Here is a 27,318-nt window from a genome sequence, read left to right on the forward strand (position 1 = left end):
CCACCCTCCCTCCCCTTGATGATTTCTGTGGATTTGTTATTGTGTTTTTCAACACAATTTGCTGATTTTATCACAGGATCATGGCACATGATTACTCTCATAAGAAATCTGACCTCTCACTTTATTAGGCACACCATTCCTCTCTTCGTGCAGGGTAAAATGCTTAGTTTTTTGCAAACATTGTTTCCAATAGGTGTTGAGATCAACTTTACAATCATTTTGGATTCAGGTGGTGATGTTTAATTGTCTTGTAGTGTACAGCGATGGGTTTAGGTTGACAAAATGCTAGAAACACCTGTTTGGATGCAGCACAACTGGAATCAGGAGTATTTAGCCGCATTTAAAAGAACCTTCGGAATTCTAGTTTAGACTAGTTAGTCTAGTTTTGCCGCTTTGATGCAACCGTCCTTCAGATGCAAAGAAGGATGCTGCACCCGAATTGAGACACATCTAATGTCATATTTATTGTTAGAGCTACTGTCAAGACAGGGGCATTTCAGGGGCCAATCGGATTTCAGCGGCAGGGCCAGTGCCCCCCCCCCCCCCCCCCCTGCCCCCCCCCGCCCCCCGTCCCCCCCCCCCCCCCCCGTCCCCCCCCCGGCCTCGCCCCTGGATCCACCCCTAAAACCCAAAAGTTTTATGTTTATTTATTTTATATAACACACATAATACACACGACAGTATACAGATACATTGTGGGTAAATTACCTTTTCAACGTGACCCTTAAATAATACAATTATTAATGAGCGTTGAACTCTTGATGCCAGACCTTGGCGAGAACACGTGAATCTTATTTTGAAAGCCGCCCCCGGATGCTGTTGGTGGGCGGTGACGGAGCGCGAGTCTCCTTCCCCAGTCCAGCATCAGCGCCTCTGCTCCGGGGAGAGGAAGCTGGAGCGAGCGCTGGACAGGACCGCGTAACGCTCCCGAGACATTGTGGACACACCTCATCCCGCGGTGTGAAGGTTTGTCAGCCATGAAGTTGTCAAACACTCGCCCCTCCCGAGTGGGAAGAAACCCCTTCGTCCACAAGCTGAGGTTCACCATGACAGAGAAGATCAAGGTAAGAAGTGAACATGCAGGAGGAACTCTTCTGCAGACTGTGTGTGTTTAGGAGACGCTCACTTTCCTGTGGGTGTTTTTACACTGGGGATGTGTTATGGTCACATTGAAGGACACTGTGAACAAAATAAAACATTGGTAAGAACTTTTTTTTAAAACCAAGATGCAGAGCTGCAATGTCACCGGGGGAAGTGTTGTTCCTCTTTGTTGTGCTGTTTGTCATCAAGGAGACACAAGCCATGTGTTAAACTAAACATGCGTTACTTCTGCAAAGTCTCTCCGCAGACCCTACACTCTTTGGTAGCCGCTATAACGCACACTAGGAGTTAAGGTCTCAGCCTGAGCAGCAGTTTATTCTCACTTTTATTTTGGTAACCCATGACATGTAAGTGCCATGCTGACCCTCCACTGTGTTATCTGAACCATGTGGTGTCATTATGTGACCAGCCACTACCCCACATTTCCCTGGATGGATTCACACACAAGAATCCTGATTGACTACATTTGCATGTCAACAAACTTGCATCACAGTTTTCAGCCTGTGCACGTCCACATTCTGCAGAATTGCACCTCCGAGCAACTCAGGCCCCTGCATTGCTTTACCATACCTGTCATACTGGTGCATGCCGATCAGGGTAACATGCGCTCGACCTCCTCCCACATTCTCCCTCTGTCAGTCAACACTTCTCGGTTTCTGGCTGTTTCTTTTGACTCATCCAGTTGAGTGTGTGTGTGCACACACACACAGGCACACAGTGTTTTCACTGGGTTGCGAGCACAGGGGTAAACAAGCTGACGGCTGGCCAAGTTTCATATGTGCTCGTTGTACAGAGCGCGTTATTATCATAACTCACGGTAGTCCTCATTAGAGTGGATCACTTTTCAGGATGTCATAACAGGAGTGACTTATGGGTTGGTGAGGTAGGTTACAGTCAATTTTTGTGGTCTGTCTAGTTATGGACATTCCAGGTGGGGGAGCCGTCCCGACTCGTACTCAGACACAGTGAGGCACATTTAAGTTGGAAGGTGAGAAATCCTGCTGGTCGTGGTACACGTGGACCCCTGTGGCTACGTCCTAAATCAACCAGTGAAATCAATGGAATCTCTCTGCTGGAGGATGGCGCCCTCATCAATCAGCTGATGAATCAATGGGGTTTTATTGCTGACAGGGTGACACATTGCTAACACAGTCTGACTGACCAGCAGATGGGATCATATCACCTAGCTGGGGTTGAGTCTTTATTCTTTCCCTCAAGAAACAGTCTCTGAACCTCTGAAACTAGCTGATTACTTTGCTGTGGAAGCAATTGTACAATCAGACAAGGGGAGGAAGTGCACTCCCTCTGCTCTACCCCCATCTGGTTCATCTGTTTCCCCACAGCCTCAGGGCCCAGAGGTGCCTGCTTTCATTCACAGCGAAACATACAGAGCACAAGGCACAGGAAATTAGCCTTTATGTTGGCACCGTCGGCTCCCAACAATGTTCCACTCAGACAAGTTACCATTTTCCCGGCACTGTTTTATTAGTTTGTTTACTTCTTTGTCAGTTTTCCCACTGGACGTTGTAGTAGATTGCAAACAGTTGTGTGTCTGTGCCGGACGAGAGCAGCAGTCCAGCGAATGTAAGCTGGACCATGTGTGTGCCTGAGTCAGTTTCACACCTCGCGCTGCCTCTAGTGTAGCAGTGAGGTGTGTTTTTTCCACTTCACCAATGCATGTGTGGACTCAGCTGCAGATACACAACTAGTGGACACATGCAAACAAACACAAGCTCGGCCTGAACACAAGTGTTGCTTCCTTTAATGCCACAGGGTTTAAATGCATATGACTGCATGCCATGCATATTTTTCAAGGTGTGTGTCTGCTTTAGAATGTGTGTGTTTGTTATGTAAGGGCGGCCTGATGCATGAGCACATTTCTCCTCTCGGCATGTTGTCCTCCGGGCAGTATTTTGGGTCCAACTTCTAGCAAACAGGATAAGCAACAATGCAGGTCCACTACTTCCGCGAGTAGAACAGACAGACAGACAGACAGTAGCACTAACTCACACAGACATGACTCCCAACTTGATTGGGTCCCCCTCTCAGATATCAATACATTTTTCAAATGACTGACATTTTTTGGCTATTTCAGTGTCTTACACAGGCCTTCTAAAGACCGTTGCAAAATATATTCACCAGTTATGGTTTTCTATTTCTTATGTTTATTCAAAACGGAGTTGTTGGGGGGGGGGGGGGAATCAAAGCACACAAAAATAATCCAGGAGCAGAGGAGTAATCAGAGAGCAGACATTTCATGCGCAAAACTAAATAAACTAAATATCTGGATGCAAGTGCATAGTTTTGAGCAAATGTAAACATAGGCAGGGGCTATTTGAGTGGGAGCAGCGTTACAAAATCTGAACGTGAATTCAATAAATCCTGCACTCAAACTGAAAGATCATGCTCCTGAATAAAGATAGAAAAAAAAAACATAATCATTCCACAATCTTATTTTTGGGGAAATTAATAAAGTTTATAGGTGTAACCAGGGGTGTTGCAACAAGGTCAGCAAAGCAGGCAATTGGCTGTGGCCTCGAGAACAGCTGTTTGAGGTTAGTCCACAACAACAACAATGGGGAACCCCCCCTAAATTCTATGATCCGCTATATACAGAGGACTGTTAGGAAAATCCCTAATCATGCCACTAGCTTTCTGCCAAAAGCTTCATTATTGTAGAGGTTTGTCTAAATGTGTGTGTATGTATATTATATATTAAAAGAGTTGTGTTTTTTCTGTTGTGTCTCTTTGGGTTCAGTTTACTTCGATGTAGGGACCCCCCCCCCCCCAGGTCCCTTTTGCCGAGGGCCCCCCCCCCCCCAAATCCTTCACTCACCGCCTGCCACGTGGTCTTCATCTGTACGCCTGCAACCGTGGTTTATTGAAAACAATTAGCCAGGAGCAATTCGACCTCACCACAGGGTGTAGAGCAGTTAGAAGTGTGCTGGGCCATGTTGCTCAGGGGAGGTGGATGTGATGTTGCCCGGTAATGGAGTAACAGACAATTGTGTGTTAGTGCAGGTCTGAAAATAATTATTTACTTTGATCGATCAGGACTAACATTCTCATTTTATTATTTAACAAACTAAGTCCATGTTGACATTAGCAAATATCTCTGTTTTGTTCGCCCAAAAGTCCAACATAGTTAATTTACTGTGACAAAAGAAAAGCAGCAAATTCTTACATTTGAGAGCCTGGAACCATCAAATGTTTTAAATGTCAACAATAAGTTGCTAATTAATCTTCTCCCAATCAGGTTATTGATTAATTGAGTAATCGTCGCAGCTCTAGAATCCATACAGAACATGGTTAGCATGACAACAGATCCATCCTTCCCCCAGTGGCCAGTGGCATCACCCCTTATCTCCTGTGGTAAGGTTGAAAGGTGACACAGTATTCCATGCACATAATGTTGGAACACACGCGAGAGACAGATTTAAAAAAAAAAAAAATTGTCAAATTAATTCAGCTGTGGAGATATTCTGACAAGATCCAAAAACACTGTGAACCTACAATTCCTATAAAGTCATTCATTCGATCCTCCCGACCATGGGGCACGTTCGAGCTCAGATAGTTTTGCTCCGTCTTGTTATCGTTTCCGGGTTGAACCACACGTTTGCTGGAAAGTGTGCAACAGGCTTCGAGGAACGTTTTCTCCCATTTGGTGGGTGTGCCACAGGTGTAAACCCTGAGGCCAATAAAAGGCAGTGCACATAAATGATTCTCAAGTTCTCTTGAAATGCGGCAGCTGCTACTTGGTGTTCGCACTAACTGAACATTTTGGAAAACATATTTGTTGTAAGTCTTTTATTTTGGAGTTGTTAATACCATATGTAAAAACACATTTAACCTTAATTTACAGTTGCCATAGTTGCAATGCTTGAATATCACAAGTTTAAATTAACGTTTTGCTAGATTTTGTCCAGGCTGAACAAAGCTCTGGATAGTGATGACGTTTTTTTTTTATTCAATCTCCTCCTCCTCCTCCTCCTCCTCCTCCTCCTCCTCCTCCTCGCCATCCAGTCTATATTACATCAGCATGATGTCACCAGGGTTATTTACTCAGACCTAAAGAAAAGCCTCTTCAGTGGTACATGAGACATTAGACTACTAATTTCAATGACTTCATGTTTTCATAAGTTAAATCCACAAAAAATGCAGCATATAATTAATTCATCCAAACATTTCAAATAAGGTTTAAAGAATGATTCGATTTTGCAAAACAAATAACAACATCCTCTTACTGCTGTATGACTGATGGCTCCCTGCAGGCTCAGCTTTACCTCATATGTCCCTTCTGCTTGGTGAGGCCCCGCCCTCAGTGTGTGTCTGCATGTGCAAACTGTGCATTTAGAGCTGATGCTATGTGTCAGATGTTGGCCTTTTCATGTGATGCACTTGTGTGTATATGTTTGCATTACAGTCCAGCTGACTGACGTGTGTGTGTGTGTGTGTGTGTGTGTGTGTGTGTGTGTGTGTGTGTGTGTGTGTGTGTGTGTGTGTGTGTGTGTGTGTGTGTGTGTGTGTGTGTGTGTGTGTGTGTGTGTGTGTGTGTGTGTGTGTGTGTGTGTGTGGACAATGGAAGTGCTGCGGATGATGCCTTCATGGCCCCTGACAGCTTTATGGGTGGCATACAAGCAGAAGGTGTTTGTGTGCGAGGAGACATCGTGGTTTCCTAGAGTCTCCTGAATATTTAACACACAGCAGAGAGGCCATCATAAAATCTTCCCCTCAGGTCAAAAGACATTTGCTGCTCTTTTTTCTACACAATCATTAGGCTTATACAGCAGGATATTTGTCTTTTTGCATTTGTACTTTTTATCACAAGAGTTTGTTGACTTAATCGTATTTGGTCATCATCTCCTTGGATTCAATGGAGATCCAAAGTAAATGAAATATTAACAATAAAAATGATTTTTTTTAAATTTAACTTAGCTCAGTTTTGTGAAATTGAGAAGCTTCCAACAGCTCTCACAATAATAAAAAAAAAAAACTCCCATTGGAGCCACAGAAGACATAATAAAACCTTTATTTACAAACAGAGCAGCGTTCCTCATGACAAGTAAAATGATCTTCATGCGTTAAATCGACGCATGGCCCCTTTACCACTGTTTTTCTCAATGCTGCAAAGGAGAGGAGGCTTCTGACAGATTGCTATATTTGGACAACTGATCTCTTAAGATAAGATAAGATAAGAAGTCCTTTTTTAGTCCCGCAACGGGGGAATTTGCAATGTTACAGCAGCAGAAGACATCACATAAGTAGCATGCAGTACATGGGTGAAGGAATATAAAGAAATAGAAGTATACAACAATATATAGAAAAAATACAAATGTGATTAAACCAGTATATACAGTGTAAAGAAATATATTAAGTGTCAGAATATTTACAGTCAATGGATTGCACATAACCGTTTATATTCCACAGAAATCTTTTACACATGAATATAGTACAGTGGATATTGCACAGTTGAGAATGTTAAAGTGACAGTCCATAGTGGGAGTGCATGTAGTAACAGTTTATGGCCCTAAAACCTTTCAGTGGCTTTCATATTGGAGTGAGGATGTGTGATATGAGTGAGCCAGGCTTACTGAAATGTATTTTTTATAGCAAAAATTCAAATCATCAGCCGTGGAAGGGGCTGCTACTCTCATAAAACACTGGAAACCGCTCGCCTCCACCCCGCCCCAACTCATTCTCATGCCACCCCCCCGAGAAAATGTCAGCACATCCTCCGAGATGGATTCGTTAAGCTCTGGTGATGAGTGCGCCGCGCGTCAGGTGGGGGGCGGGGAGCGGCGTTAGGGCGTCATAAATCAACCCCATTACTGTTTATTTATTAATACAGGCCCCGCTGTGTGCACCTGGGCTCATCCAGGGAGAGAGATGCACAAGGTGGAAAGGGAAGACAGGACAGGAAGAAGGAGAAGGAGGAGGGGGTTGGATATGATTCCCCAGAGTGATGACAGAAAGCACATCAATGCAAAGTAGGAGGAACACAGTTGAAGGGTGAGCAGCATGATAAATGAAGGTGCAGCTAAGCAAATAGACACAGGGAGTGAGAGATTGATGGATGGATGGGTGGATAGTTGAGGAGAGGGATTCCCCCGGGACCACAGATTACTGTAAAGCAGGCTCGGAGGCTGATGAGAGTGGAATGAGAGCGAGAGAGCACATACAAGTGCAGGATGAGGAGATCCAATGGGGGCTCGAGACGAGGAGGAGGTGGGAGCTTTAAATATCACACAGTCCCAATTTACACTGCAGGCCTTGACATTTTGACCCTGTTGACACACACACACACACACACACACACACACACACACACACACACACACACACACACACACACACACACACACACACACCCACACCTCTCTCATTACACAGTAAGAGAAAGGCCATGACAGGCCAGTCAGCTGACTTCTCGTCTTGTCTGTGGCTTCAATAAACTTTATTTCACTTGTGCTATTTTTCAGCAAATATAAATTGCTACTTGAATTGCATTGCGAGAGTAAGATGGAGTATTAGGACCACGTAAAGGGAAACATTTTGAGATTTCGGGAATTAAGTTGTAATTTCACATTAATAAGTATTAATTTTAGGCTGATTGTCATTTTAGAGGGGTTATATCAGAGGATGAGTCCCCTTTGTCAAAATGAGGAATGTGGAGCATCTTATTAAGTTCTACTTTAGTAGATTAATACATATTTTTGGCTTATCAGCACCTAATTATTATAAGTATCAGGACTTTTAAAAGATTTTGTAATAAGCCGTCTATATTTAAGAAAGAACCCTAACACTCCATTGTACAAGGGGGCGTCTTTGCCGAGCTTTGTCTGAGAGGAGACACATAGTTTTGGATTTGATAAACATGATCCTCAGAGGATGAAACTTATCGACTCTGGTGACATTTATCCTGTGAAATATATAAACATCTGCTAGATGGACTGACTCAAACTTTTCAGAGAGAAGCTCTGAACCATCTGCAGGCGTCTGATGAGGAATTGGCCCTTGGGGAATTGGGCAATATTTTGTGTCTTTCAGTGTAGACACCTTTTAGATTCAAACTAGTTTGCCTACAGATTCTACATATTCACAAGCAGAATCAGTAGAGATATGTTTGACTGACTGCACTTTCTAAATTTCAAAAATAAATCTTCATCAATATTTGGTATTAGTAGGTATCTTATTATTATATAAACAAGTAGATGTCAGACATGTATGTCTGTAAGCTCTGGGGTGCCTTACCAGGAAGGTATGGTTAGTGCATGACTGAACATGACTAACCTGTGGTACGTCCTGTTGACTGTGTTGGAATGTGTGTCTCCTCTTCTTGACCCTGTAGGATGTGCAGGCATACTTTTATTGTATACGAATGTACAGTATGTTAAAGACTCATTATTGTTTGACATTTGAAAATGCAGTTGAATGGTACTGATGTGACTCTGTATATGTTACATTATTTTTACCTTTCTCACATACACACACACACACCCGTCCTCTTTCTCGTCCTCCGTCTCCTTCAGATCGGACTGATGTCGGTCACAGTGTTTCCCGTGCGGCTGCTGCTGGTGTCCTTCTTCATGCTGTTGGCGTGGCCCTTTGCCTTCGCAGCCTCCCTGGGACGCTCTGAGTTTGTCCTGGAGCCACAGCCATGGTGGAGGAGGTGCGTGTGGAGAAAGGGTTTGGTTTGAGGAGCATTGTGAGGACATGCTGGACGGTCCTCACCTCTTCAAAGGGCTGTTAGATGGTTAAGACATTTGAAAGTTCAGGTTAGAGTTAAGATAAGCGGGTAATGCAGTATAAATTGTGTCCTCACAACTTTATAAAGACAAAGTGAGCTTGAGTGATACTAAGACAAAAGGGGATTACACGACACCATCCTGACAAGCAGAGCTGAGCAAACAAGCATTTTGTCAACTACAGGATTATCTGCTGTCTATTAGCGTCCACTGAAAAGGATTCATGTGTCTGCTGAGGTTTCAAAGTGCTAATCTCTGCATCGGCTGTCCCAGGTTTATAGATCTGTGTTTACGGGTGGTCATGCGAGCCATGTGGTTTTGCGGAGGGTTCCACTGGATCAAGGTGAAAGGGGAACGCGCAGCGCCCTCTGAAGTTCCCATCCTCACCGTGGCGCCGCACTCCTCCTACTTCGATGCCATCCCCGTCACCATGACCATGTGCTCCATCGTCGCAAAACTGGAGAGCGGGAGCATTCCCATCTGGGGCAGTGAGTTCAACATATTTCCATCGACGGATTTACTGAAATGAAAAATGAACAGAGCAGTTTATGTGCCTTAAAGACCTGCAGCACGTTTCATTTAATGCAAACTGCAGGAAGACAATACAAACGTCTGTGTAGAAAGACTGAGAAGGAAAGAAGACATTCTGGCTTTATATGTTTAAAAAAAACTATTATACTGAATAACAGTTTCCTGTCATTCATTCAGGTTTCCTAGATAAGTTAGCTGCTCACTGAACCATACAGTGCATTCAGGCACCATATGATGCACGTGGGCGTAGATACGATTTCAGGACAGTCTCAAAACGATCATCTAATGTTTTTGCACACAAAACATATGTGTGTGTGTCCCTGAATAAACAGATGTGGATGCATTTTTCTGTGACAATTAACTGCATTTAAATATGATGCTGCTGTAGAGAAGTCTAGCATACAGTCAATTAAATAACACAGTCGCATTTAAAATGTTAAAAAGTCATTATTCTGTGTTTTAAAAATGAATACGAATTTGATTTTGAAAGAAACTAATAGAAACATCTACAGTAAATAGAAATACAAGTTTAAGCAACTTAAAATTTCTATCACTGAAACAGTATTTGAGTTTTCCTTAAACCAAAAACCACCATGTTTACTGTAAACTCCAGTGAGCGGTGCCTCATCAAATTAGTGTAAATATGGGTATGTTTTGGTACCGATCGAACATTATACTGTACAACACCTCACTGACTCCCTCACTGCTCCACATGCTTCTCTACGGGCGCAGTCTCCTCTCATTTACTGTAGTTTCCATTTGAAAGTTGGTTGCATCTACATCTTTTGAAACCCAATCAATGTACCTTAACGAATTATCCCAACATGACGCGAAACAATTTATCAATAAATGTAAATCAAGGGAGTGATTAATCAACGCTAAAACTTTGTCAGCTTTTCTTGTAGTTCAAATTCTCTGAGGATGAACTTAACTTTAATCATTTTAGTTTTCACTCTTGTTCTGACAAGCATCTAAAATCTGACTCTTCATCATCTCCCCCCCCCCAGCTCTGATCAGCTACATCAGGCCAGTGTTTGTGTTTCGGTCCGACCAGGGCTCCAGGAGAAAAACTGTGGAGGAAATAAAGCGGAGAGCTCAGTCTGGAGGGGAGTGGCCTCAGGTATATGAATATGAATGTGCACACACAGTAATGGCACACATACACACACACCTACGCTCACTTTAATGCCTATTTGTTTCTTCCAGATCATGATATTTCCAGAGGGGACGTGCACCAACAGGTCGGGTCTCATCTTATTCAAGGCTGGTACGTGTTCAGACCCCTGAGCCCCTCTGTCTTTTCCAGGTGTTACTCATGTTGTTGGACCCTAAAGCTGTTCACACAGTAAAAGGGAGTTAGGGAAAGGTTAGGTTTAGGTTTTTTTGTGAGAATAAACCTGCCTTTGGGCACTTATTTCAGTTGGCACTGTCCTGCCCTCCCTCTCACAGCCTGTTACTGTTTTCAACATCCTCTTCACTATGGGACTCAACAATAGCAACCTCTCAGCTAGTAACCTGCACACCAAAAATGGCTAAAGTTTCAATTTCGATTTGTTCCTTCCGTCAACACTAGGCCAGAACAACTGGGATATGTTCAAGAAATACAAAGAAGCCAGAGTGTTTTGTCTCTTCCTGTAGGAGAATGGTAATGGGCGAAGTCAGACCATTCTCCAGTGCTGACACAACACGGGTCCAGCGATGTGAGATTAAAGTTAGGGCGAGGATGAAGGTTTGACAAGTTGTAGTTCTGGTTAATGTTAGAGAGTAAATATGCAGGAAATGAATCTAAGTCAGTGTCATGTCTTCTGCAGAAGTTGAGACATGATCGTGTGTGTATGTTTATATAGCACCTTTCAAAATAGACCGTTACAAAGTGCTTCACAAAGAGGACCAATAAAAACAATTACATTTAAAGTCAAAGGCAGCAAATGAAATGATACAAAATCTAAAATCAAAGACAATAAATAAATAATACGTAATTCAAGGTATTGGCATAGAATAAAATAAATGGTATAAAATAAACATGAGTAATGGCTAAAAACAAGCCCAAAAATTCAAAACTCATTCTATAGATATATACAATGGAAACATCACATGATATATTATCACCAAGGTTTTATGATGAATCAGTTAGCAAACAGTTGCTTCTTTAAAAATCCAGAGGTGGGAGGGGGGGGTGAACCATAAATGCTGAGCTGCAACTGACTCACTACAAAAGCTCCGTGAAGCCAAGGGAGCTGCAGAGTTGGGTCATACTGTATTTCCCTGTAGGTAAATCACCCCCGATAAACTCGTTCATATAATCGTTTTGCTTAATCTTCCATTTTCCTTAATTATACCCTTCTTTTAGTACTGAAACCAAAACCTAATCTCTAAGATTTAGGAGCAGACACATATTATCTTGGGAGGTACCGTTTTTTTTATTTTTCTTGTTTGGCATCCAGATGATGATTTGCATGGATGTTTGTTCACGGATCACAATTTCACAATCCCGTGACATTTAATCTGGCGTCATCATCAGATCAAAATTTCATTCTGCCCAACGCTCTTGTTTAAGACCAGATACCAGAAAGTCTACTGACATTAACCTAAGCCGTACTTTGGGTTGAGTGGTAGTTAGAACATGTTTATAGGAGCTGGAAGTAACAAATATGAAGATATAAAAAATAAAGTGTTAATAATGGAAAATGTTTTGTATTGGGAATCAAAAACCACGGCCACAGACACACGGATCAGGTTTCAAAAAGGTCTGCAAAGAAAGTTGTGAGCTGAGCGTTTGCGAAGTGTGCATGTTTTTTTTTATGGTCTGGAGGTGACGATAAATGGTAGTTGATGTTTGTGAATGATGAATGGAGAAACACAGCGTGGTTGATTATCAGTTTAAAATAAAAATGCCAATAAGTTTATAAAATCCAATGAGAACAAATCACTCAATTTTGAAATTCATGTGCGTTTTCATCACGTCACAACTGTTTTAATCAAACCAGCTCTAAATGAATGAGATCCCTTGATAATCCCTCACTCCATTTTTCATTCTAACATGCTGCTAAACTAAGTGGGGGATTTTGGTAAATGTTATACTTGCTTAACATCATAGAGTCTTATCTGTCACCATCAGCAGTTGTCAACACACTGATGTCAACATTTAGCTCAAAGCGTCGCCTCTACACAGTGTAACAGAGCTGCAAGCACGACTGTAGATTCTAGTGTGTCTAGTGTGTGTGTGTGTGTGTGTCATCCCTCTTGTTTAGTCACATGCATCTGATGAGCTTCTCTTTGAATCAACCCAGCTGTCTGCCCTCTGCACGGAATGACTCATAACTGATCTCTCTGAGTGCTGCCAGAAATGTGGGTGACCTACACTCAGTACTGTGTCTTCATGCATGCAGATGATGTGCTGAAGCTGCTGCTGCTCATGATACACCTCCTGTGCTGACATGGTGTCGGCCTTGTTTAACCTGCACGTACTGTAACTCCACAGGTTATGTTTCAAATGTAGGATGAGGAATTATCACATGCACCCCTTTGAAACCTGTGGGTTACAAAGCCAGCATCATTTGTCTTGTGGCTACAGTTGTTGTTACGTTTAGAGGAAAATGAGTGTTATCATCCTCCAGAGCCGAAGACACAAGGTGAAAACCACAGCTCGGAACAGTATTTGGTTGTGGTTCATGGTCAATTCCAGCCAGTGGTGTGTCTGTGTCTTCATAGAGCGACTTGTAAATGATTATTAATGCATGGAGTCTGCTGCAGAGCTGCCAAGTCCAGGTGTAGATGTCTGGCCAAATTAATTTCCGACTTTGCCCAACCGGCTCGGAGGTTCAGCGTCTCGCTAGAGGACACCTCAATGGGACGCCAAACTGTTGCACCCATCTTTCTGTGCTTGTTTTTCTGCTCACCTCCTCTGTGTGGGTGTGTGTGGGTGTGTGTGGTGTGAGGCATTGTTCCCCTGCCTGCCGTAATCCCCTTTCTTCCAGTCTGTAACTCTGTCATTCCCAGTAAGCCCTGTTGGTCACACTCTGCACTGCTTTGGGTGTGTATGTTTGTCCGGCTTGATCTGCCTGTTGTGTGGTGCCAGTGCTCTCTGGATGTGTCTCCTCTGGTTATGTCATTTCACTGGCTCCGAGCACAACAGAGAGAAAGAGAGAGTGTGTGTGTGTGTGTGTGTGTGTGTGTGTGTGTGTGTGTGTGTGTGTGTGTGTGTGTGTGTGTGTGTGTGTGTGTGTGTGTGTGTGTGTGTGTGTGTGTGTGTGTGTGTGTGTGTGTCCAACGTGCACGGTCCCACCTGTGCATGACCTGATCAACAGATACCTCCAGTCTTTTTCTCATTTCAAAAGGCATTTTAATAGAGCAGTCCCTTTCACCCTCACCGCTCTCTCACTGTCTGTCCCCTCTCTATAGTCACAGTATTTTGTATACGTCCACTCAATGTATTCACTCTAATGCTCCTTCATGTTCTTTCATAGTCTCATGTGGGGCCAGACTAATATGCGGGGCAGGTACTATTTTATTTCCCGCTTCCGTCTTGATTGCAGCTCATCAGATTTAACCTCCTCAGATTTTCCGTTTTCCATTTTATTTTGATCTGCTTCAACACAAGGACGTTGTCTGATGTGGAAATTTATTTTTTATCCCCGTGAAAATATTCAGAATATTAAAATATTAACAAAAGCTGAAAGAATATTTTTGGCCGACACAAGTTCCAGTATGAACAATCGTGTGATGCAAGAGATTATGGCTTTGAGGAGAAATATAAAAATTGATCACCCAACTCTGCTGTCTTCGTTAGCTCTGCACAACATTTTAGCATCGTTCAGCTCATTGCTCTGGTTTTATGGTCACAGCCCTGGTATCAGCAGCTGCAGGCAGCCATTCTCATGGAATAAGCTCTGATTAACCTGTTGTGGACTCGGTGCCCAGAACCAAAAGGCAGATAAATCGCCACAGGGTAGATATGGAAGGGCGCATATACCTTCTTTGATGTGAACTTTTCAGTTTAGTCAGAATCTAGAGGGGGTCTAGGTCGAGATCAAACTAAACCACGGTTCAGAACTTTCAGACCAATAGCAAGAAGAAAAGAAGCAGATCATTTAAGTTGCCCAGGCTCACAGGATTGCTTCCAGTCTTTGACTCCAATGATATTATGTTTAAACGACAGAACTTTAATGTGATGCATTCAAACTGTCGTTGGTGATTCTGGTAGTAACATTATGATATTACAATGAAATTAACCAGTTCATTCATTTTCTCTAACGGAAAGACTTTTTAAAAGAGTGCACTCAAAATAGTTCATGTATACAACAGCCCGAATAGACAACAAGCTGACGTCAGGCGCACTCCCATCTCCCAATCAATGTCAGGTATAGGTAGATGCAGCCCACGTAGGTGATCGCGACATGTATGGCATTTACAATGTGAAACAACGACTAACCAAATCAAATGTAAACAATGTAACAAAGACAAGAACCTTGGTTCGGGAACACGCCTTCAGGGTGTTAAAATTTGCAATGATTGAATGTTGGATTTACATCCAACAGGTGAACACTGACTAGACTTCAAATCAAAGCTGATGTTGCTCTGCTTCTACTGGGTGTGTAAATACCATTCACTAACACAGTCGCACAGTCGTCTTTAAAACTTCTCTCACCGCACCTGAGGGGCCCTAAAAAATAAATTGACCTTATAAGGTTTAAGCCTTAATCTCATTAGTCACATAAAAAGATCCCGTTCTAATCTATTCAACGCTCACACAGTGGCTTCAATAGGGCTCTGTCCTGTAATAAATAGTGTATGAAACCTCTATGGGCTCGTCTGTCATCAGCAGGACATTATAGACTTTGAATAGAGACGCTGTCTGCGAGGCCTGGAGGTTAGCCTGAGGCTGTGAGCCTGTCACTCATCTCAACCAGGACACGCCACTCATCCCAAGTCTGTTAAAGCCAACGGATACTTCTGTTGCGTGTGGAGCATGTTAATGTGTAAGTGTGTGAGGAAAAAAAACAAACACTCACTCACGCTCCGGGACCTTTCCATGTCCATATCACAGTATCCTGTGAAGAGGAAGTGGAAAGAAAGAACAAAGGCTCAGGACAAACTCAGAAATAGTCAATAGACACTGAGTTTATATGTGTGTTTGCACTGAAGGTGGCAAAATTCATACATATATATTTATATATATTTTTTATATATTGATAGAGATTTATCTATTTTAATTATTTTACTTCTCCTAATTTTTCTTACCACTTTTATTCTACTCAATTGTTTTTAACTTTGCTTTCAGATTTTAAAGAGTTTTCTTTAAATTTAGCCTCTGTGTTGTTTTTCTTTAATCTTCCTGAACAGTACCCTGAATCTTCCTCTGTGTATGAAAGGGGATTTATAAATGACCTTGCCTTTTTTTTAAAAAAAAAGCATTTTTATAAACCTTTACAAATTTGTATTGGCTGTTTCACCATAACAATATGAACACATCTCCTTTTAATATTTGTTTTGGCTTTTTGTACAGTAAACTTACACATACCTCTCAGATCATATTTGCTCTTTTGTATTGAAACTTTGTTCAAAGTCTTGTAGTGATTTAGATTTTGCTCTGAACATTATTTGCATTATTCATAAAATACTAAATCATTACAGTTTATAGCATGGGAATTTAGAAACATTACATCTGTGTGATTATAGTAGCCAGCCTTATTAATAATACATATTTCTGTTTTTGTGGTAAGACAATATTATTTATTGTCAGTTAGTTATGTAAGAAAGTATAAGTGAGCAGTATATTATATGCAAGGCTTTATAATTCAGTATATTTACAGGATTGCTATTTTTCCTTAAATATAGTCAACATGTCTGCATGTTATTTTATGATCAATTACGACCTAGGTATTGTGTCTCAGTTTCGTTTACTTTTTTTGGTCTTTATATAGTTGACATTTCTTTTTTCTCTGCTTTTGTTTCCTCATCTCTTGTCTCTGTCAGGTGCTTTTATTCCTGGACTCCCAGTGCAACCAGTGGTGCTACGCTACCCAAACAAACTGGTAAATACCCGACGTCCTCGCCTTCCTGTTACACTCTCTGTTCATCGCGGTGACACCACTAACCTTGGACATAGTTCAAGTTTAAAAAAAACACAAACTGATACACACCTGTGATGTAATGGTTTCTTTCCCACACATTAGTGTGTGTTTCTTTTGCGTTGAATGACTTCATTTTCTAGTGGGATGATATTTCATTCTCTCCTTTCTCCATCTCTCTCTCTCGCCCTCTCTCTCTCTCTTACACACACGCTCGTGTCATGTCTCTCTCTCGGCACTTCTCCTCGCTCTCTCATGAATTATGTAGCTCCTATTACCTAGTTTTTCTTTGTTTCCCTAGAAAGCGTTTGTCACTGTTTCCCCTTGTGCTGAGTTTAGCCACTGTGATGACTACAGTGACAACGTGGCAGTTAAGTGAAGGAAACATGGATTCACTGCTCCGACAGAGCCACTTGTCCTCAGTTTGTATTTTCCTCTCCAGAATCTTTTATTTCCTCAACAACCAGACATGTTTCCATTCCATCTGTTTCCATCTGCTCCTCAAACTACCGTGCAACTACTGGCCGTCTGCAACTGGAAATGGAACTAACAGTAAACAAGCTGCAACCAGCCACAAAATGTGAAAAAAAAAAACCTACACAAAATACTGATTGTTAGTGAGCCAAATGAAAACACACTGAGCTGCTGCCACCTCCTGAATCTACGACTGTGCAACAGCAGAGAGCGTGAAGAGAAGCTGAAAGCAGCCAGATGTCTTGCATGTGCCTGTTGTAAATGTGATGTTATCTGAACAGTCTCAGATTCATCTGGGTGCTGCTTTACAACAACTGTGCTCACACATGCTGCTCGGTTGTCTTAATCCAAGCAGATTGATCAAAACACGTTGTTGAATTCAAGCTTTTGGTGATTTTAATGTTGCTGATCTTGTTTTGCCTTATTATTTACGAGAGCAGTGGCCGTTCTAAACCTGCCTGATTTGGAATAGGCTGTCTGTTTGGCCTGTGGAGATTCTGGTTGCAGCTTTGTTTCCGAGACTGTAAAAGTGACCTGCAGTAATTGAGCCACGTCAAGTTAAGACCTGCTGCAGGACTCAGTTCACATAGAACCCCGAAGCTGCTCCATCACTGCTGCACAGCTGTTCACCTGTTTATTCAAAGTCCAGTGAAGCTCGACTCAGTGCACAGAACCCTGAACTGGAGAATCAGTTGCCGTTGTTGTCAACACACCAGTTGTCTTGGTTGGCAACGTGTTGATGAGTCCCAGTCGTTTATTAATATTTAACTTCTAGCTTATCCAAATCCCACCACGTTCGACACTGCACTTTGACAAGAGATTTCGGTCATAGTTAGATTGATGAACCAATAGATGAAGGTAAATATAAAGACTACCTGGAGTGACAGGTAACCATTAACCGTTTGTTCTCCTTTTCCAAAGGGCGACATTAACAGAAGATCATGTTCCTCTTAAATAATCATAGGGACCTTTTTTGCATACTTTTCTTTCTGGTCAAACAGGATTTTCTGAAATGTCAATGAACAAAACAGCATTTACTTCAAGAACCAGAACCGTTCAAAAATGAACGGTCTCTTTCACGCTTCATCATGTTTCACTTCAATCATGAAGAACAGAATCTGAGAAGATGTGTGCACTGGTTAAGAAGTCAGGAACTAGGCCAGAAGTATTAGAATCACAGTATTTAGGCACTTATCAGCAGTAACTATGTGTGTGTATGTGTGAGTGTATGTATGTATATATATAATGAATGTCTTTTGCTCAGTTTTGGGGAGTTGGTAGACAAAACTGTTTGTGTTTTTCCTGAACCTTTTTTCTCCTTCCTCTCCACAGGATACTGTTACATGGACATGGCAAGGTCCCGCAGCGTGAGTGTTTTTTCTTTCACACACTTACATGCTCCATACACAACACATACACACACATGCAGCATCCACTGGCTTCTGCTAAGTATGTAGCTACCACACCAGTGGCCTGTGTATGCTGTACAGGGACTTATTATCCCCAGTACAATCTGTCCAGTCCCGTCACCGTCCTTCATGTTGTTTTTCTCTTCGTATATAAAGACAAATCCAACTCTTGTGTCTTCCAGGTTCAAGATCCTCTGGCTCACTCTGTGTCAGCCTCATAATCCTATGGAGATCGAGGTGAGTGGTTCAGTAAGAAAACAAAAAACTTTATTTAAAATGTTTCCCAGATTGAAGAAATATTAACTAAATTAAAGCTACTGGCCATATATTGTAAATATGATATGTGTAATTACATGTTAATTACACAGCAGATCAGCGGACAGTTTCATAACAGGGCAACATGATGAAGTTGATGTTCTGTCTCCTTAGTATTTGCCTATTTACACTCCATCAAATGAGGAGAAGGAGAACCCGGCCTTGTTTGCCAATAATGTGAGAAAGCTCATGGCCAAGTAAGTGTGTGTGTGTGTGTGTGTGTGTGTGTGTGTGTGTGTGTGTGTGTGTGTGTGTGTGTGTGTGTGTGTGTGTGTGTGTGTGTGTGTGTGTGTGTGTGTGTGTGTGTGTGTGTGTGTGTGTGTGTGTGTGTGTTTGCATAATGACCAACATCTGACAAAAATGTGGTCCTCACGAACACTGTTCCCTCCCTTCCAATAGGGCGTTGGAGCTGCCACTCACAGACCTGTCATTCGATGACCGGGACATCAGCCTATCACAGGGCCCGCTGCGCATTCAAGACTACAGCGGCCTGCAGGAGTTTAACCAACTGGTGTGTCGATTGGGGTGAGTGGAGGGAGACTGGATTGACTGGTTGGACTGGGTGAAGGAATGCCTGTCAATTCTTCAAAACTTTCAGGGGTGTGAAGATGAAGAAACACTGACACCTAATGGCGGGATAAACACACACAGGGAGATGTTTTCTTTATAAGAGTATGAGGGAATATTCATAGTGCGAGACACCAAGACAAGAGAATATATATTATAAATATTATTCACACTTTGTCTTTTAGACATTTACAGTCTTTTCTGTAATTGTTTGGATATTGTGGTTACGCTTGTGGGATTTTTGCAGCTAAACCATGTTTCCATACACTTAGCACATTTGGTTAGCATGCAATTATCCCATTGTTGCAATGTGTGATATCTATATATCTGTGTCTACTTTTTTAAACACTTACAGACTGAGATCAGGAAGCAGAGACGAGCTGCTAGAGGAGCAGCCAAAGAGAGCCAGGAAGCTGCAGGGGGAGCGGCTGAGTTTAGACGACTTCGCCCAGTTCCTCAACCTCCCAGTTACAGACACACTCACACAAGTCCACAGTTTCTTTGACCAGGTAAACACCAAGAAGATTTTATTATTGTTTAAGTATCTGGGCTGAAGTAGCCATTGACTTTTTTCAGTTCTGCTTGAACTGCTATGTACTGTTCCTCTGTGTGAAGTTGCAGTTTTTAGATTTTTAGGTCTTCCCTTTCTCAACACAGCCAACCAGCCCATAAAAGATAGAAAATATTGCGGGGAGCCCATCATGTATCTCTCTTAAAATATTTTTTTTTAGAACAATCCAAGATAAAGCTATTTTTATAATTTCAACACAGAAAACCCATATATCATGGTAATGTAAATGAGAGAATCTGGAAACTTTTCATGGACCCCTGGCAGTGTGCCACGGACCCCCCATTTAAGAACCACTGCTCTGAGCCACTAAAACCTTTCCCTCTTACAGGTGATTCAAGTGAAGGTTTTTTCATGTAGAACTGGACCCAGTGACTCATCAGCTCCCCCCTGTGGAGAATGTGCAACATATTGCTGAGAGAATTTAGCATATTTGAAATCAGATCACCTGTAGAGACAGTTGAGTTTACAACATTTATATACACATATATACATAATATTGCTACAATAATTGGGCCATAACATGTTCATATAGGATCACATTGGTCCCTCTGATACTCCTGCTCACTGAGATCATTTTGTTTTCAGCGTGGAGATGGACAGATGGACATCAGACACTTTGTTATTGCGCTGTCCACTGTTCATCAACCATCAAAGTCAATGGAGACCCTCAAACTGGCCTTCAAGGTGAGCACGCTTGCAATCTGGTTTGACGGCGGCTTTAAATTATTGCTCTAAACACTTATGTTGCTGTTCAGATGTATGAGAGCGAGGAGGACGGGGACGTCCAAGAGAAGGACCTCGCCACCATCTTGGAAATAATGCTGGGAGTGAAAGAGGTGGAGCTCTCGGGTCTGTTTTTATCGCTCAACAGACCTGACACAGAGAGGATCACATACGGTGAGACCCCGGGTCGTGGTAGTGCAGAATTTTAAAACATCAGTACAAAACTGTCGGATTAATTGCAGTGTTGTGGTTCATATGAGACTCCTGCACAGATGATTGACAGCATCTGTCATCTGTTCCCTCTTCCTCTGTGCTGTCACTTATCACATTTGATTTCTCCTTGGCTGTACTGAAGAGGATAAGAACCGTCTGTTTTCCTGGGTCTTTTACATCCACCATCTGTCTTTTCTAGAAACCGTCAAAGCTTCTCTGTGCACTTGTTTCTTCCTCTATTGTCCTTGTAAAGCGATTTCTACTTTTACCATGAAACAGGCCAGCAGATTGTCCATCTGCACATACTGTGAAATGCCTCATTTAGATGAAGGGAAGTTGTTAATCTTCTCTGTAATGATGTGAAATCATCATCGTAATTATACCAAAAAAATAAAACTAGCATGTTGATGTTACTGAGTTTCCCGCAGAATTGATAAAATCTTTGTCCGCATCGGGGGGGTGACAGATGCGAGTGACAGGTACACAGACTAAAGAGCGAAAGACAAGTTTCTTACATGAGAGAGAGAACTGCTTTACATGCCACAGTTGCATCTGAAGCTATGAAGTCCGACTGTCTGCGTGGATGTTCAAAACTTTATGGACGGTAGCGTGACTGTGAATTGAGCTGCACATAGTTATACAATGTAACAACGGACAAAAACACCAAGTTATTGATTTATTATGTTATTAGAGTGTAAACTTTTCTTTTTGGTTCATTATGAAACTGTGTCGGGACAAACTAGAATATGGCGGGCCGCCACAGTCTAGATAATTAATAAGAAACACTGTGTTACATCGCTCCTTGAATAAAATAAAACAATTATTCCAGTTCCCTGTTTACGTTCACCGACAGCAGTAACAACATTTCTATGTTTTGACCCTTTTTACAGATGAACTTCGTCATTTTATAGTGCAGCATCCTGGCTTCGTCCTGGAGCATCTCGACTTTAAAGATCATCCACGCAAATTCTGCTTCGGCCGACCGAAGAGCTGCAACGGCCACAACCACGACAAAGACGACTGAATGACGAGAAATCCAACCGCTCTATTTACCTTTTGTGTCTGATGTAACAGCATCTCCACATGCTGCAGCTTGCCTAGCACCTCTGTGCCTTCATGTGCCAGTGGGGAGAAAAATAAAGGTGTTATGAAGTGTAACGATGGATCAGTGGACCACAGATGATGGAATCAGAATCTCAGCTCCATAATTTCTTTCATTTCTCCTCTGAACTTTTTTTTTGTGCCTTCCTTTGTTTTAGTCTAATTCCGATATAAAGATTTTTATGCTCTGTGAATATAATATTTATTTTAAATTTATTTTCTTATATATGAAGTATAGATATTTAAGAACTTAGCTGATAAAAGGCAGGGTGCCTTTTAACCCTGTTGATGACCTTGTGTTGTGGGTTTCGTTCTGTTGTTGATCTCAGGCTAATGGCTAAAAATGCACATTTCCCTTTAATGCCGCTCCTCATTGACATACAGCACAACCACAGAAACACAATTTCAGGTAAAAAAAAACCATATATATATATATATATAGTAGATAATGCTGCCATGCTGTAATGATGCTGGGATGTCAAACATCATAACAGAACATTACATACTGCAGGCAAAAGCTGAAGAAATTAGCCATTGAATCCACTCAAGCAGCTGTCCCACTGCCTCAGAAATAAAGTTTTGATATGGATAATATATATTAATAGTTTCAGGGAATCCATTCTAGGAATCGCTCAAAGTTGAAGTCAAAGTAAAACCACTCCTGTTTCAGTTATTTGTGAAGCTTTCCACACTAACACTAACAGGAGGGAGAAATGCAAAGAATGTGAATCCTTAGTTTACCAAGAACTATGGGATAATAGCAGCATATTTATGTATACGGGTGAATAATATAGGTAAAAAAGCTGTGTAGGTTATATACACACGCAAAAAAAAGGATATTGTGATAAATAAAAGGCTCAATATCAATGATCTGTTCGTATTAGACTACGTTCTAAAGTGATGGTATATTTTGAATGGTGCTTTTATACAACGTCATCCAACGTCTTTGGTATGATTTTTTCCAAAGCTAGTTTTAAGTAAAACGATTTGAAAGTGGGCTAGTTTTTCTCAGAAGTGCTGAGTCTTTCTCTCTCAGTTGTAAAATCTCAGTCGAGAAGATAACGCACTTCCTCACTTTCCCTCAGCCTCTACGTTTAGCGCTCTCTAATGGTTCATGCTGGACGTACGACTGCAATGTTCCTGTATGTAAGAGCCTGAAATGCAGAAATCAAAGCTTTTTTGTTCCTTTTAATTTTACAAATAAAGTGCTTTGAGTTTTGAGCTGTTGCTGTTTTTGTGCCACTAGGTGGAGCTCTGCTTTCACACATTCACCTTGAAGGGGGTTGACTCCCCTCACACTGACTTACAGTATTTACTGTATGCGAATCAATATAGTGGTTCTAGAATTTTATTAAAAATGTCTTGAAATTTAGTTCATAGCTTTATTCACTCAGATCTATTTTCCACCCTGAATGCCTTTTCTTAAGTTTTCTCTTCTTTTTCCTCTATCATCACATTTCTTCAGGGAGCCATTGCTTTCATAATGTTTCCATCTCTTCTGAGTCCACATGGTGGTGCTAGTTCACTGAGCTCTACACCCCAAAGAGCCCATGCACCGCTGCCCACCTGACGGACAGGAAAAGCATTACCTCATCCCTTCCTTTCATTCCTCCAGGTAAAAATAGACAGATTAAGCCTGGGCTTTGATGAGCGAAACCTGCAGAGGAGGTGTGGAAGCAGAAAGAGAGAGGGATGGAGATGGAGGAGAGAGACTAAATGGATCGTTCTGCTCCAAATCCAATTCCTAATAGCTGGAGGGAGGGTGGGTGGGAGGAGGGAGAAGAAAACAGTCAAAGAAAGAGGAGAGGGAGAGTGAAGATACCACGTCTAACAATTAAGACCTGCCTTCAGGGCCTAAAGAAGAAGCTTTGTTGAGAACATATAAATTGCTCATTGAGCAGTGCCTCGCTGCAGTCTCTCTCAGATACTCCTGCCTCAAAGGAATCTGCCATAAAAGACAGCAGCAGCAGCAGCAGCAGCAGCGTCCCACAGCCCACGACACAGGAGGCCTGGAATGTGTTCATAGTATTTGGGGATCCATCTCCAGCCGCCATCCTGGCCAAGCAAACCCCCCCCCCCCCCCCATCCCCCCCCCCCCCCCCCCCCCTCCCTGCCCTACAGCAAACACAAACCTGGATCTACTCCCAGTCACTGTAACTGGGGAAACACAACAGAGTATCCACTGGAGATCCCTTGTGGTAACGGTACTTTGCAAGGCCACAGATTCAGCTCGGCTAACAGTTGTTTATTTTAGTTGTACAAGCCAAGTGGACGAGCCTCTTGATAGCTGATGCCTGGAAATTAGCCTGTTTGCTTTTCTCTGGCCATGGCTGTGGATGGCTGCCCCGCCACTCACAGTATTTACAGTCAGAAGCTTCATACATGTGTGATAATACAGAATAATATGATATGACAGTAAAACTTTTATTGTATGTGTTTATTATATATTTACTATATATTTAGTTAAATGTAAAGGATAAACCATTGGAATTGTTGAATAAAACTTGAATTAACTGTTGAAATGGTAAACAGCTGGATAAACAGCGGGAATACTTCAAACGAATGGATGAACAGCTGAACTAGTTAAATAAAAGTGTTGTATGAACACTTAAAATGGTTAAATTAAATTGTTGGATAAGCATCTTAAATAGTTAAAGAAAATTAATGAATACATTTATGAAATAATTAAATAAAAGTAATGTTTAAACGGTTAAAATTGTTCAATAAAAGTAAATGATACACATTTAAAATAGTTCAATTAAATTGTTGGATAAACAGATTAAATTGTTAATTAAAAGTAATGTATAAACAGTTGGAATAGTTAAATAAATGGATGACCAGTTAAGATAGTTAAATTGTCAAATAAACAGCTGAAATTGTTGAAAATTATTTGATAAATATCTGAAATAGTTACATAAAATTGATAGTTTAACACTTGAACTGGTTAAATAAAGGGGATGTGTAAACAGTTAAACTTGAGCTCAATAAAAGCAACAGATAAACATATTTAAATAAAAGTAATAGATTTTTTTTAAAACAAAAGTAACAGTTGAAATTCAATAAATGTAAGGTATAAAAACTGGTTAAATAAAAATAAAAGATGAACCATAAAATATTTCAAGAAAAATAACAGTGGAAAAAGTTGAAAAAACAGTAATGGATTACAACAGGAACAATTGCCAAACCCATAACCTACTGGTTCACATCTTGTTCTCTTGCTAACTCTAACCCTAAACCTCCTCAATGCGATCCACAGCTAACTCTAGAAATATAACTTAACTGGCACCATTAGGAATCTGTTTTTCCACTCTTGAAAAAACCCCATGTAATCGTAGTTATGTCTTGGCTTTGATTCCTCTGTTCAGTTCCATCATTTAATCATTCTGCCTTTCAGTGGCGCTTTAGCTGTGACACGATTATGCGTAAGAATTCGCTGCTGGTGTAAAATGTATGAAATGTATTTCTGGTGGAGCGATTGATGACACATGATCAGTGGAAACATGTCAGCTTCTGCTGCCACTCAGCCTCGCGTTCTGGTTGCAGTTCATTGACAAAAATAGTACATGAAATCCTCCTAAGTTAAAATCTGTTTCTACTCTGACAGCACTTACACTTCATAAGCAGTAAAGTCAGACAATAGGAAAGAATATGTCACAACTGAGACGAATCAGAGTCGGTGCAGTCCACAGACTCAGAGGACGTCTCTCTCCTCTGCTTTATCGGGGATGTAGTGTAGATTTGATAAAAGCCGTCAACATTATGGCTTTTATGTGACCGGCCCACATATTCTGGTTGGGGGTGAAGGGCAGCACAACATCTGTGGGCTGCCTGTGGAGATTTTACACTCTTACTGTATTCTTGTTTGGGCTATTGGCCTCACACCACAGACTTCACTCCTCTTTTCCCCCCCAGGAGGGTTTCGTGCAGCGGCTCCTCCAAAACCAGAGAGATGTAGGTGTTAAAGGAGGGAGACATGATTCAAAATGAGTCACCCACTCTGCTTTTTATGGTCTAAATGCTGCAACGGCCACTTGCACTTGTTTTGATGAATAAGTCATTTTGCACATTTGATAACGTCTACTTACATATTTATTCCTATATTTATACACAAACATCTTTATACAGTTATACAATATATAGTTTACTGCTTTTTAGAATACTAAGGCAAAATTATACCCATTTATATACATATGTAGAGCACATAGGATTTTATAGTCAAATTATTTTTTTATGCCTGCCTATATACTTAAAACAGTCTATATATGCATATAGGTATATGTCTATTGTAATATCTCCTCATACATAATGCACAAATCTTATCTTATCTTATCTTATCACTCTGAGTCACAGTGATTTTGTTACATTAATAATCACAGCAAGAGGCAGAGCCCACAGGCAGGGCTGCTTTTTAAAGAACTTTACATTGCTTTTGTTTATTCTCCTTCATGTCCCAGCCACAATGGTTAGATGTGATTATGATTCAGAACACAGTTACTGACGTGCGAACATGAGCAAAAGTGGAATTTTAAAAGATGGTCAATGTTGACGCGTGGCGGTGAACCCTTTAAACTTTCAGCCTCTTAAAAAGGTATCCAAGGAAAACAAGCTTTGGACAAATGGATTCGTGCAGGCGCCCGCTCTCTGGGCTGTGTATTGATGGGTCGATGGGTTGAGCTCAGAATGTCGCCTTACAAGTATAATTCATCCTTTATGTTTTTTCCTCTGTGTTGCTTGTGTGTGGAAGGGAAACGCACACTTGATCAAGGGACCCTCACCATAAAAGACGCGCTGTGCTGAATGGAGTCCATTAACCACTGCAGGGAGGAGGCAACACTTGCATTCAGAGACGGAAAGATGTAAACCGAGCGAGATTGTGGCTGAAAGGTTCAAGGCGAGTGCCAAGAGAATAAATCAGAACTTGGCTGATGCGATTGTCAGTGTTCAAACAGGATGTAGTGTCAGCCAGGTAGAACAGCGTGTCAGCAGCCTCAGAGAGCAGGCGGGGTTTTCTATCCAGGAGAAACTGTCTGACAAGGACAATTAGAGTAGTGACAAATGTTGCAGATGGGGATGGGGGGGCACTGTGGGTCTCTGTACAAACACTTTGTTTAAGGACATCTGTGATTCTTCTGGTAAAGAAGTGCATTTATTAGGGACTATTTTCAGCTGTGAAGTGATATACACATGGTGCTGTAGGTGGAGCACAAGAATAAACCTCAGTTGATTTAGATTTAATAAACACTGATTAAAAATATAATATAAAATGACAAATATAAATATCCAATGCATGGTGAGGCTCAATGGGCTTATTTCAAAGCCTCCACATAAATCTTGTTAAAAATTCCCCAAATTAGAAAAAACTAAATTGGAATGCAGAAAATAATATGACAACCTATGAGAGTCAGCAAATCAATAATGATATGTTTAGCCCAATAAAAACAAAAAAACAACACTAATATCAATATGTATGAGATGTGGACAAGTGTGCAGATGCAATC

General features: G+C 41.4%; 1 protein-coding gene across 1 annotated transcript; it reads left to right on the forward strand.

Annotated features, from left to right (window-relative positions):
• Positions 1–841: 841 nt before the first annotated feature.
• lpcat1 (lysophosphatidylcholine acyltransferase 1) lies at positions 842–23,041 on the forward strand. The gene is made up of 14 exons (XM_034600332.1): positions 842–1,064; positions 8,631–8,770; positions 9,120–9,334; positions 10,385–10,497; positions 10,584–10,644; positions 16,353–16,411; positions 18,254–18,288; positions 18,513–18,567; positions 18,760–18,842; positions 19,045–19,170; positions 19,568–19,721; positions 20,369–20,467; positions 20,539–20,680; positions 21,610–23,041. Exons 1-14 carry the CDS (start codon positions 978–980, stop codon positions 21,741–21,743), a joined length of 1,503 nt encoding a protein of 500 aa, XP_034456223.1. The 5' UTR covers positions 842–977; the 3' UTR covers positions 21,744–23,041.
• Positions 23,042–27,318: the final 4,277 nt, after the last annotated feature.

The sequence above is a fragment of the Hippoglossus hippoglossus genome, chromosome 11 (genome assembly GCF_009819705.1).
Source record: "Hippoglossus hippoglossus isolate fHipHip1 chromosome 11, fHipHip1.pri, whole genome shotgun sequence".
Taxonomy (NCBI): Eukaryota; Metazoa; Chordata; class Actinopteri; order Pleuronectiformes; family Pleuronectidae; genus Hippoglossus; species Hippoglossus hippoglossus.